This window comes from Stegastes partitus, unplaced genomic scaffold (assembly GCF_000690725.1).
Source record: "Stegastes partitus isolate 25-593 unplaced genomic scaffold, Stegastes_partitus-1.0.2 Scaffold880, whole genome shotgun sequence".
Taxonomy (NCBI): Eukaryota; Metazoa; Chordata; class Actinopteri; family Pomacentridae; genus Stegastes; species Stegastes partitus.
Window position 1 is genome coordinate 259,528 of NW_007578611.1, and position 11,089 is coordinate 270,616.

Here is an 11,089-nt window from a genome sequence, read left to right on the forward strand (position 1 = left end):
GTGTCGCTCCACTGTGACCTACATTAGCCCAGCTGATGCCACCAGAAACATCCACTAAAAAAAAAAAATGTAATTGACTCGTCTCCCCCTCCAGAGACCTCCAGCGAGGTCGTGTCAGGTGAAGATTCAGAGTGTAAAATGGAAGAAAATTGGAGAAACAAACAGTTTTTATGATGATAAACAGTGGTGTGTGTGTGTGTGAGAGAAACATGTGGCTAATCCGTGTCTGAGATGGATGCTGCAGCTGAAAGAAAAGGAGTGGCAGGTTGTGACTGGGGGCTGTCTGAGTGGAGCAACAGCACCACCAGGTGGCGGAGATGCTCATTACAAACACATGCTTTAAATACTCAGTGTAAAATGTTTCTTTGAGAAGTTGATACAGACACTGCATGCATGATATATTATTTTGAAATGAGAGGATTTTAGAGCAATCTAAGAAGTTCAATCCATGCTGTTTCCTTAAACTATAAACACCACCATGAACTCACATTAAATTCTAAAACTGAAACTGTAGACGTACTTGTTTGTATTCATGCTCATTTTTCCTCACAACACCAACTGTTCCTCTGTAAAGCCCCCACCTACAGGCAGCTCTAGTTGTCTGTCTGGGGGCATTGACAATAACAAGCCTCCTCTAAAGTAGTGCTTTGACATAGATGTGTCTTATTTTTCTAATCCAACAGACTGATTGTTTTTACACAGCAGCCAAACAACATATAGCCAGAATGCACATTAGGTGATGGAGCAAACTGTTCTGATATGAGAGGCGATTTCCTGTGCACTGCTTGCACTTTAACGCCCCACATCTTGTTCACGGCAGCGTTGTTGTCGTGCAGTCTGATCTAAATTGACCTTTTGCTTTTTTTTCCTGTCAGCCTGGATTGTGACGTAAAGCAAGAGACGAAGCGTACTAGCCATGAATCCTTTAATGACAATGATCATTTGAAAAATATAGTGAAGTACTTAAAAAAAAAAGAAAGAAAAAAAAAACCTTGACAGCTCTGAAAACAGATGTGTGTTTGATTAGTTCAACGTGTGAATCAGAAGGGAATACACAGCTGAGAATTATCGACATGCAACACATCGTCAGAACACAAAAACCTGAAGAACAGCCAATGTCTTTACTAAAACATAACGAAACAGAAACATACAACTCAACAGTCGACCATCTGCACAATGTTTTGCATAATGTTATTGCACAGACATGCAATCCAAAGCACATAATACAATAATTAAGCATTTACTTTAGTATAAATATTACACCTCTAGGCTTATTTTTCTCAAGTTACATTACAGATGATGGAAAAAAAAAAGGAAAATCAGAAAAGCGTGGAGTTTGCTCACATAGCTCCTTGGTCTACTTGGCACTCTGCCTGCTGAGCTAGTTTGTTCCGAACACGGGCCAACAGAGAAAACGTCACAGGGTTTGTCATTTTCTCCTGTACAGGTAAATAACAAGAGGTGCTGCCCTCAAATTCAAAGGTAAAGAATCCGGTATGACGACACCAGGACCAGTTTGGATTCTCTTTATTAAGTCAAACGAGACCTTCCTCTTAATGACAAATAATTAACAAACTCCCTCGACCCCAATGAGACACACAAGAGGAACAACTCATAGAAACGACACATTTGGAAGTGACATGTTACCTGCAACAAGCTCGTACGTTCAAATCAAATGACATGATGAGAGGGGGAAGAAGAAGTAATAGCGACACGACAGCTGGTTGTGTTTCAGATGACGTAACAAAAACATTTGGATAACATTACCACACTACTGTGTGTTTTACAAGGCCATATATCTAGAGTTGGGAGTGAATCCAAAATGAAAAGTGCTCTGTGAAAGAAGGCCAAAATATTTCTTTTCCCATTTTGAAGATTCACTTGCATAATAAAGACGGGAAAGAGAGAAAGAAAGACAGAAAGGAAGGGGGCACAGGTTAAGTTGATCATCATCATTCAAAAAGAAAAAAGAAAAATCACTTTGAAAGTATTTCGTCTCAGAAAGGTGACAAGCAGCATTACAGTTTATGGCTATTTTGCAGCCTGCGTTTAAGTCTTCAACTCGAAATACGCTCGCAACATACATGATGTGTTTAATGGCATAAAGAAAATAGGAAATACAGCTCCTCCACTGCTGCTGAGGTGAAACCCTTCACATTCTGACTCGCGTCCTTAAGCTTTAACGTCAGAATAATTACAGCCTGTCCAATACTAGTGTCATATGCGCTCAAAGAGAGAAGTTACTCCAAGAAATAGCCAAGACCTGAGCCAAAACCCTCGCTAGCGGCCTATCTGCACTAAGCTGACAGCTTACGGAGCAGTCTAATTCTTATTTCCTTGGTCTTCCCGTTGCTCGTTTTCAACAGGTTTACCGTTATGGTCCAAACCCGCCAGAAAATCCTCTACTGACAATCATGACATGGTGACAGTGTGGACAAAGAGTTAAAACACATTAAGCATGGTTCATCTGCCGAGAACTAGCTTTAATGGCGGGACAGAGTTCGTTTTGCCGTAGCTTTCAGTCCCAGTTCTCCCAGTCTTCATCCAGCTGGAGAGAGATGGATGGAAATAAAGAGTTAATAGAAAGTCCCCAACTTGACATATTAACATTTGTCCACATAACAAATACTAACCTCTCCTGAAGCTTCTATTTTAGAGAGTGCCAGCTGGACCTCCTCTTCGGTCATGTCCAGGTCAAAGTCTTTCTCCCAGTCCTCGCTCACATCGGTGCTGGACCCTGGAGCGAGAAGAGACACATGACTATTTGGAAGTTTCTGTGACCTTGGCTCTGCTTCTTCTAAGCCTATTAAGTGGAAAACTCAAAACCCCATCACTGAACTTAATCCTGTTTCGATTTTTACACCCCAACTTTAACAGTAAGAATCTAACCGCCAACTGAAAAGCCTCCTCGGGACGCTGTACCTTTCTTGCCATTGTTAGAGGGCGTAGACTTCCCGCTGTCAGAGTTAAGCTCAAACACTCTCAGGTCCTGTGGCCCCTCTTCCTTTGCATTCTCAGGCTTAGAGGCGGGTGTTCGCACAGACGCCCCATCAACAGCGGCCTCTGGCGGGGTTACAGCTTCCACTTTAGCCTCAGGAGGTAAGTCACTCTTTCCAGGCCTCAGCTCTTCTTGTGTCTTGTCCACAACATCCTCCAAACTAGCTTCCGTCAGTTTCTTAGATAGCTCTGTGGCAATAGGCTCCGGTCGTGCATCCACCTGCGTTGGCAGGCTGACGCTGTCGCTGCTGACTGAGAGGGTGGTATCACTTGGAGACAGCGCTGGGCTCAGCAGAGTCGCCCCTGTGGGACCCGTCGAGGTGCTGGACAGTTGGGTTGAACTACTGTCCAATGGTGGCGTGAAGTTGAGTTGAGATGATGACGTGGCACCAAGGAAATCATCTAACAGGGACAGCAGGAATAACAAGGGGAGTGTAAGTGGCATGTTTCATAGTAAAGCTAAGTTTTAACGATTTTAAAAGGTTTGTGTCGTACCCTCCTCCTCCTCCTCCCAGCCCAGGGTCTCTGTGTGTGAACTCTGCTCTGCCCTCTGCTTCAGTGCCACTCTCCTCGCCTCCTCCTAAGCGACACAGTGAAAGCAAGACGTGATTATTCTGAACATTAATGTGTGAATTCTCACATTTGTGAGCTTCATAAGTAAAGCAATGTGTTACACACAAATTAACTCTGCTCTGCCTAAGAAGCAGCAAAAGGCAGCAAGTCCTATTTTATAAATGATGCGTTACATGACAACCATAAAGGCGACGGCAGCTCCGCTTCCCAGTTTGGGAACAAACAATGAAACAGAATTTGATGTTGGGTAATTAGCCATTAAAAGCATAATTACCATTTCATGCAAGATTGAATATTCGTCATGCACAGATAAAATACATAAAAACTGTTCTCAGACAAAAGGACCAAAGCTCTGTCAATCATCATGTCTCCTGACAGCTTGTGTCAGTGTGAAGACATAATACTGACAAAACATTCGAAGCACGTTTTAATTAAATCAATTAAACTGCACCACCATCTCTTCCCCGGATAGCTTTAAAGTTGAATTAACACCTCATTTACATGGTTTTAAGATTTATATAGATTTTATGATTTTAAAAAACCCGTCAAAGTTCATTGGGTAATAATTAGGGAACCAACAGCTCAGTTTAGGGCAGGACAAACCTGTGTTAAGACGCTGCCCTGTGAATTAAAAATCCCAGGTAAGTTTAAAACTGGCCAGCAGGGGGCACCCAAGACAACATATTGAAGTGTCATGAATGGCTGAAAAGACTCTACATTCAACAATAAATCACATAAAACAGCATCTTTACCTGCTCCAGCTGGAAGACTTTGTAGAAGTATCTCTGCCAGAATTCTGAATGGGCTACAGCTGCTGGCACCTGTGCAGAAAAACGGGAGAAAATTAGCCATTCATATTAGATGAATGAGTGCAAAACAAAACAGAAGGTGCAGCAGTGAGTTTTAACAAGAGCAACAGCTACACAATACCATTTTGGTGTAAAGGGCACGTATCGAGGGACTGTTGACCAAAAGCTCGGAGATTTCTCCTTTCTTATCTTCCAGACTGAAGCTGGACAGCCAGTTGTCAAACTGCTCAGGGGGACCTGGACGAAAATAGCATCACATATTTAGCAACCTCAAGCTCCACCAATCTCCACACTCATCTACTTGCACACCAGAGGTATTTATTTTGTTGATTTAAAGAGTGAGTCACAGCACAAACTCAGCCAATTTTCTGAGCATTTATTGCATTACAATAAATTAAAAATCCCAGTGAGGCTCTTGATGCTCAAAAATGCCCGATACAAAGGCAGTTAGGACACATTTTATTCATTCCACACAGGTAAATATAGAACACACATGCACAGTAACAAAACAAAAAGTACAATAGTGCATCTCCTAAAAAATTAATGATACCACAAGCCTTCAAACGATGGAACCAACAGCAATGAACGACAAATGTTTTGCAAACCCACTACAGACATCCCTGTGTCTTACCATCAGGCTCATTGCAGTACGTAGCCGGATCAGCTTGCAAACTGTAGAGTCGTGCCTGCAGGAAAAATAATTGCTTAGTAGTGCTTGTTTTGTTTTTTCCACATGAACATCATGTGCTCAATGTCACAGTCTTGCACCCACTCATGAGACAGAAAAAAAAGACTAAATCTGTCCTGAACAAACACATTGTTCAGTGTTTTTCAAAGACGACTACATTTTTCCACTGCATTACACATCTCAACACGCAGATTAAAACCCTGCTCACAAGCCAAAGAGGAGTGCTGTGCTGTATCTGTTTGGTCTTTAGAAACTCATCATTTAGCGGTTTACAGTTTACTCTCGAGTCCATATTTCAGCAACATAATACCCACCTTAGAACTGTCGTAAACCTCTGTGGTTCCGGCTGGCGTTGCCACCAATGTGATTACATCACAGTCAATAGTTTTGTCAGGAGGTGGAGCAAGTGTATCTGTTATCACCCCTAAGAAACTGGACAGGCTCTTCTTCACCTTTTCTGTGGTTTCTGAGGATCCTTCCACCTGGAAGACAGTATAAATACACATTCAATCTAAATCTGAGTAGGCCTTTGGGAGATGCTCATAAAAGCAACGGCTTAATTAAAGGCTGAAACTTACGGCAAGTTTGTTTTTGACGGCAGTGGCCGTAGCCACAATTGAGCAGGCTGTGTCATGCTGCACCACAGTGGAAAACTCAGTCAGGTCTCTCTTTAGGAATTCTAAGGCCTCAGAAGACTGCAAGGAAGAGAAGAACAGGATCAAAACCTGATTCAGCTGTATTGTTCCCATTTGGATATCATGTTTTCAGACTAGGGATGTCACAAGAACCAGTATGTTAGTTTCAAATTGATGCCAAAATTTGTGACAGCATTTGATTCTCTGTGGTACCAAATGTACAGTAGACTCTGTAGTTACTGGACATTTGGTGGCAGCAGGTGCATGCGCAGCTGTAGGTCTGTAGCAGTGTGTGGGGGGAAAAAACACATCAAGAGTTCTGTCTGAAGATATTTAGTGTTTGAGTTTGATGATCCAGAACATTATAGGGAACCAAAAACCAGAATGCAAATGGGGTCAGAGAGCATTTCAAACAAAGGGAGAAAGAGTTTTACCAGTTAACTTTATCTACAGAATGTTATCTTGAAATGCTGCCTATTCACAGATATTGTCTGTGAACTGGAACAGCTGCACATGTTGCAGCAATGCTCCCCAGACACTATTCACAAAGGCTGACTTAGCTTGTTGAGGCTAACTTAGCTCATGATGGGTGCAATTTACAGCATTATCATCAGAGGTTCTGGTATGAAATACTAAGCTTCTGGTGTCTGAACATCCTTGTTTTACAGAAGTGCATATGTACATTAAAACATTACACATGAACAACAAGAAATACGAAGCATCACTACTGAGAAATTTGAAGAACATTGGAGAGCAGCAATCTTACAGGAGTTCAGTCGCAGTTTGGCTTATACCCACAACATAGCAGCTCTTTCTGTGCACAAGACATGTTTTAGACACCTGCTTATTCGAGCTTACAGAAAGCTAGGAATGTATTTTCGAGGAGTCAATTTTCCCAATGATGCTGTGCAACCGGTTTTTATTGACAGAGGTAAATGCTGCCATAATATGACTCCACTGAAACAATGAGAAAACAACAGTCAGCACTTAGTCATGAAGGCACAAAATAATGTTGTCTACACTATTTTGGCTCTTTTTCTTAATGCAATTTATCACAAAACATTGCAATCATGAGCAGGTGTTTGAGATACAGTCAGGAGGACTGTTTTTCACCATCTGGATGGCTTTAGTGTGTGGATTACCTTGTCTTTGACGGCCTGGAAGCTCTGCTGCAGCCAGCCTCCCCACCAGCCTTCTCTGTCATATCACACACATAGTCAAGCGTTAGCTGCTTTCCAAAACCACAGCAGCACAGAAACTACCAGCACAAGTGTAACACCACAACTGTACATTCACAAACTTCCCTTAATCGCTCGTCAACTGAGCGGAACTGGCTGTCAGCTGTTGACATTTCCAAGGTTTCTAGCTAGCTAACACACACAGCCTAGCAACACAACGAGTTAGCTATCGTCAGCTATCAGTGTAATAACTGGTCATTTGTGGTAACGAGTCACAAGAGCGATGTGTAAGGCTGAACATAAATGCTACGTGTAAACAATACGGATGTGTACAGTCCGCTGGTTGCTGCTGCGTGATTTAAACAGCTCTCCACCACAGCTAGCCAGGCTATGCTAACGCTAGCCATGCTATGTTTTGGTAAACAAATACACTTCCTGAAGTGATTCCGGAGGCTGCGGAGTGCAGCGTTGAAACAAACCCCCGACGCTATATCACGATAGACACACAACACAACGAAGAACACAACACGCACACGACGTCAGCGCTCTCTGTAACATTAAACGGTAAAACTTAAACTAATTTGCGACTTCACACTCACCCTTCAGCCATCTTCAGACGATGACATCATCAGTATGTGGTGAACTCCAACCCGCAGCCACGCAGGCTGTGGACAGATCACACGTGATGCCACTTCTCCACCTTTATGCAACAGACGGATTTAAATACGCCTTCTAATTTACAGAGAGGCAGTAGTGTTTAATAGACTCCTCTTTGCCATAAATAAAAACCATGATTTAACCGTCTTTGCATCATGTACGGTGGCAGCGGAGGACCAAACAGGTTGACAATGAGAGGAAGAGAGCTACAGGTATGGACGCAGACATGTGACACCAGAGGCATTGTTATGATATTTGACATCAGGGGCTCAATGCAGCTCAGAAATAGTTAGATTTAAAGTAGATTTAAACCCTCTAATTGCAACAATTTTAAGTTTTTCAGAGTAAAATTAATACAAAATGTGTGACACTGTGCTTTCTGCTGAGGTCATCCCACTGTCTCTCCATGTTGCTGTTATACTGAGTAACTTGTTTGATCATTGGTTCATTAACTGTGTGCCTTGGAATCATTCTTATTTATGACGATTTACAGCTGTAATCATATGTAAAGGTGTGACTTGTGACAAAAATGGTTGCGACTCACTGAGCTACACCAGAGTTGCCAGATTTGGTTACCAGCTGCAGTGAAATTGGTACATCATGTAGATTATTAATACTAGAAATAGTGATAGAGCAGAGATGTAGGTGCTGGGGGAGGGAACAGTTCCAAAATAATATTAATTAGAGCCAATCTGTTGTCTGTATTGCTGATTTAAAAAACAAAACACACACATGCAATTCTGTCCAAGTTCAGCCTCATGACAACTAATCTGACTCCAGTAACAGGAGATAACTCGTCCGTCTCCTCTTCTACAGTCATCTGCACTTCCTTGACTTCATACTTTTTCTTTTTGATAAAGCTTTTTGTATCCAAAGCCTCATTCTTGCTGAATTAGTTAACTGGGGACCACCACATACTAACAATGACAAGACTTCAGCTACTCCACTCTCTCACACGCCAACACAAAACACACAAGTGCCAAGTAGTGTGAAGCAGTTCTGCTGCTTCAACAACACACAGATGACCCAAAACGTAGACTAATTGCATTTTTGATCAGTAATATTTTATTTATTTATTTTGACAAATTTAATCCCTGATCGCAAAAAAAGATGAACATATCAATGGCTAATATTAAAACATTCAGGGCTGTAACTTCAGATGGCCAAACGATGTCACTGCAAGAACCTGAATTTCAGTCACTGGTTAATTATCCTTTGGATCATAATATAAATTTGTATTGTTTAACGTGAATAATAAAAGAGCAACATTATTTAATTTATGGTGTTAATTCAGTTCAAAGTTTCCTGGGATTCAGCTTCCAGTTGGTCTATTCAGTGTCAGATTATACCATTCAAATTATTATTATTTTTAATTCTAGTGGCAAATGTTTCTGCCCATATGCATGAACTTCACAGTTTCACTCCCGTGTTTTAATGAATAATTACAGGTTTCAGGATCTTTACACTCAAATAGTAAAATAACATAACAATGTCTAAACGAGTTCTGCACAGCATGCAGCTGTTAGTTTACACATGCCGTCATTTACTGCACGTGTGCAATAAAATGAAGCTAAAATTACTATGACAGAAATATTTTAAATAATGTGTTTGCTTCTTTATCATCTAGGTATTCATTTAAATCAGGTACCGACTCCAGCAAGTTGTCTAAGTTGTCAACTACATTACATAAAAATGTGACGTCACATCTCCTGTGACCAGTGAGCATAACTTGGACATGAGATTTACGTTTGTATGTTTTTCAAATTTCTTTTTTTTTTTTTTTTTGGCAAACAACATATAATCAACTTTTCATGTGACTGTATGAAGTCAGTGGTTTCATAAAATGTGCTCTCAGTTTCTGCACTTTCCAGACAATGTTCTGTTTGTGTGAAGACAACAGAGAACTGTCTGAGAAGTGAATGCATTTGAAGTTGTTATCACTCCAGCTGTAGAACGCAGTAGGTAGAAGAGCATCAAAGCAAAGGAGGAGAAACTTTACCCCAAAGCTTCCATGAGGGACAATAACGACTGAAGCATATGCAAATGGTTTTGTTTTAATTAAAACTAATTTAACCAGTAAGCTGTATATGAAACCAAACAAATGTATGTCCACCAAATCTCTCCTTCTTGAGCCATTATGTTGACTAATAAGCATTTAGCATTTCCAGCGTCAAACCTCTCATCAATCTCCTCCTCTCTGTACATCTGTGGACGTGCATGCGAGCGTATGTGCGCACCGTATTGCATATGCACGTTGACCCCCAGCAGCTGTGCTTTCCCCTCATCAGTATTCTGGGTGACAAAAGGGGGCTCTAGGCTTTGCTGAGCACAAAATGAAAAAGAACAGGCAACAAGCCTCTGGAAGTGTGTTCTCTCTTAATTGAAGTTCCCCTTTATCCAGACGCTGCACAATGTGTGCGTATGTCCTCCAATATGTCTCCCCCGTCCAGTCCCTCAATCCTCCTAATTGGGTCTTTCAGTCCCCTAATTAACTCTGTCAATGCAGGTTGGGCCGAGCCAAGTTGGGATAAGGACTCGTCTATTGATCTGTATCTGAAGCAGTTAACTTATCCATCTGTCTACATGAGCACGGATAAAAGGGAGATGTGTAATATCACTGCATCCTTTGTGTGGTTAAAGATGTTTCTGTCTTTGACTTTTGTGGTTCTTGCATATCAGTTGCATAGATGAGTGATTAAATAAATGTATTCAGTCTGAGGAGTAGTAAAGGGAATGTAGTTCTATGTTGGTATGTGTCCACAGTCTCCTCCATGTAAAAAACCATCCATTACGGTGACTTATTAAATCCTGTTATAGAAAGTAACTAAGTACATTTACTTGAATACTGTAATTAAAACAGTTTTGAGATACTTAAGTAAATCTTTTATCTGCAGCTTCTACTCCACTAAATGTATCATACTTCTATAGCTGATACTTTAAAGATTATTTTCCACATAAAGACAATAAATAGCTTCTTTTACTTGATGTGAAAACATTCTCTTTATTATGTTCAAGTTTGGAATGAAGTCCTTAATTTATTGGTTTGTAATTAAAAATTCAAACTGAAAATTTGCAATTGTAGAAAAATGTTCAATCAGTTTTTAGTGCAGTACTTTTGTTACAAGAATTTTCAACAATAACCTTCTTTATCGTTTAACCCTCTGAATCCCTCTGAGTGTTGTTTTTAAAAATCTCCAAAATGACATTATTATCAACAAGAAACTGTACACAGAAAGAATCCAAAACAAAATCTAAGCTTGAAATTAAGATTTTGAATCAAAATTGCTTTATCTGACAAGTCTCATTTTAAAAAATTGCCAAAAACAAAATGTTTGCTCGAGCCAGATTCTGTAAACATTGAAAAAATCCAAAACCATGAAACCATTAGTGACTCAGCTGTGACCACGACAAGACGACTGAACTGCAGGTTGTGTTTATAAAAAGCAGAGAAGAGAATATAGTATAAGTATAAAAAGAGATTTTTAAAAATGTAAAAACATGGTGTCACGTGACGCGATGCGAGAAGAAGCCACGGAGTAGGGAGCTCCGCAC

General features: G+C 40.7%; 1 protein-coding gene across 1 annotated transcript; it reads right to left on the reverse strand.

Moving 5' to 3' along the window:
• Positions 1 to 908: 908 nt before the first annotated feature.
• Positions 909 to 7,502, reverse strand: bsdc1 (BSD domain containing 1). The gene is made up of 11 exons (XM_008293392.1): positions 7,480 to 7,502; positions 6,845 to 6,899; positions 5,646 to 5,762; positions 5,382 to 5,549; positions 5,011 to 5,065; positions 4,501 to 4,616; positions 4,323 to 4,391; positions 3,493 to 3,577; positions 2,923 to 3,399; positions 2,634 to 2,737; positions 909 to 2,548 (listed from the first exon to the last, which is right to left on the reverse strand). Exons 1-11 carry the CDS (start codon positions 7,488 to 7,490, stop codon positions 2,519 to 2,521), a joined length of 1,287 nt encoding a protein of 428 aa, XP_008291614.1. The 5' UTR covers positions 7,491 to 7,502; the 3' UTR covers positions 909 to 2,518.
• Between the last annotated feature and the right edge of the window lie 3,587 nt (positions 7,503 to 11,089).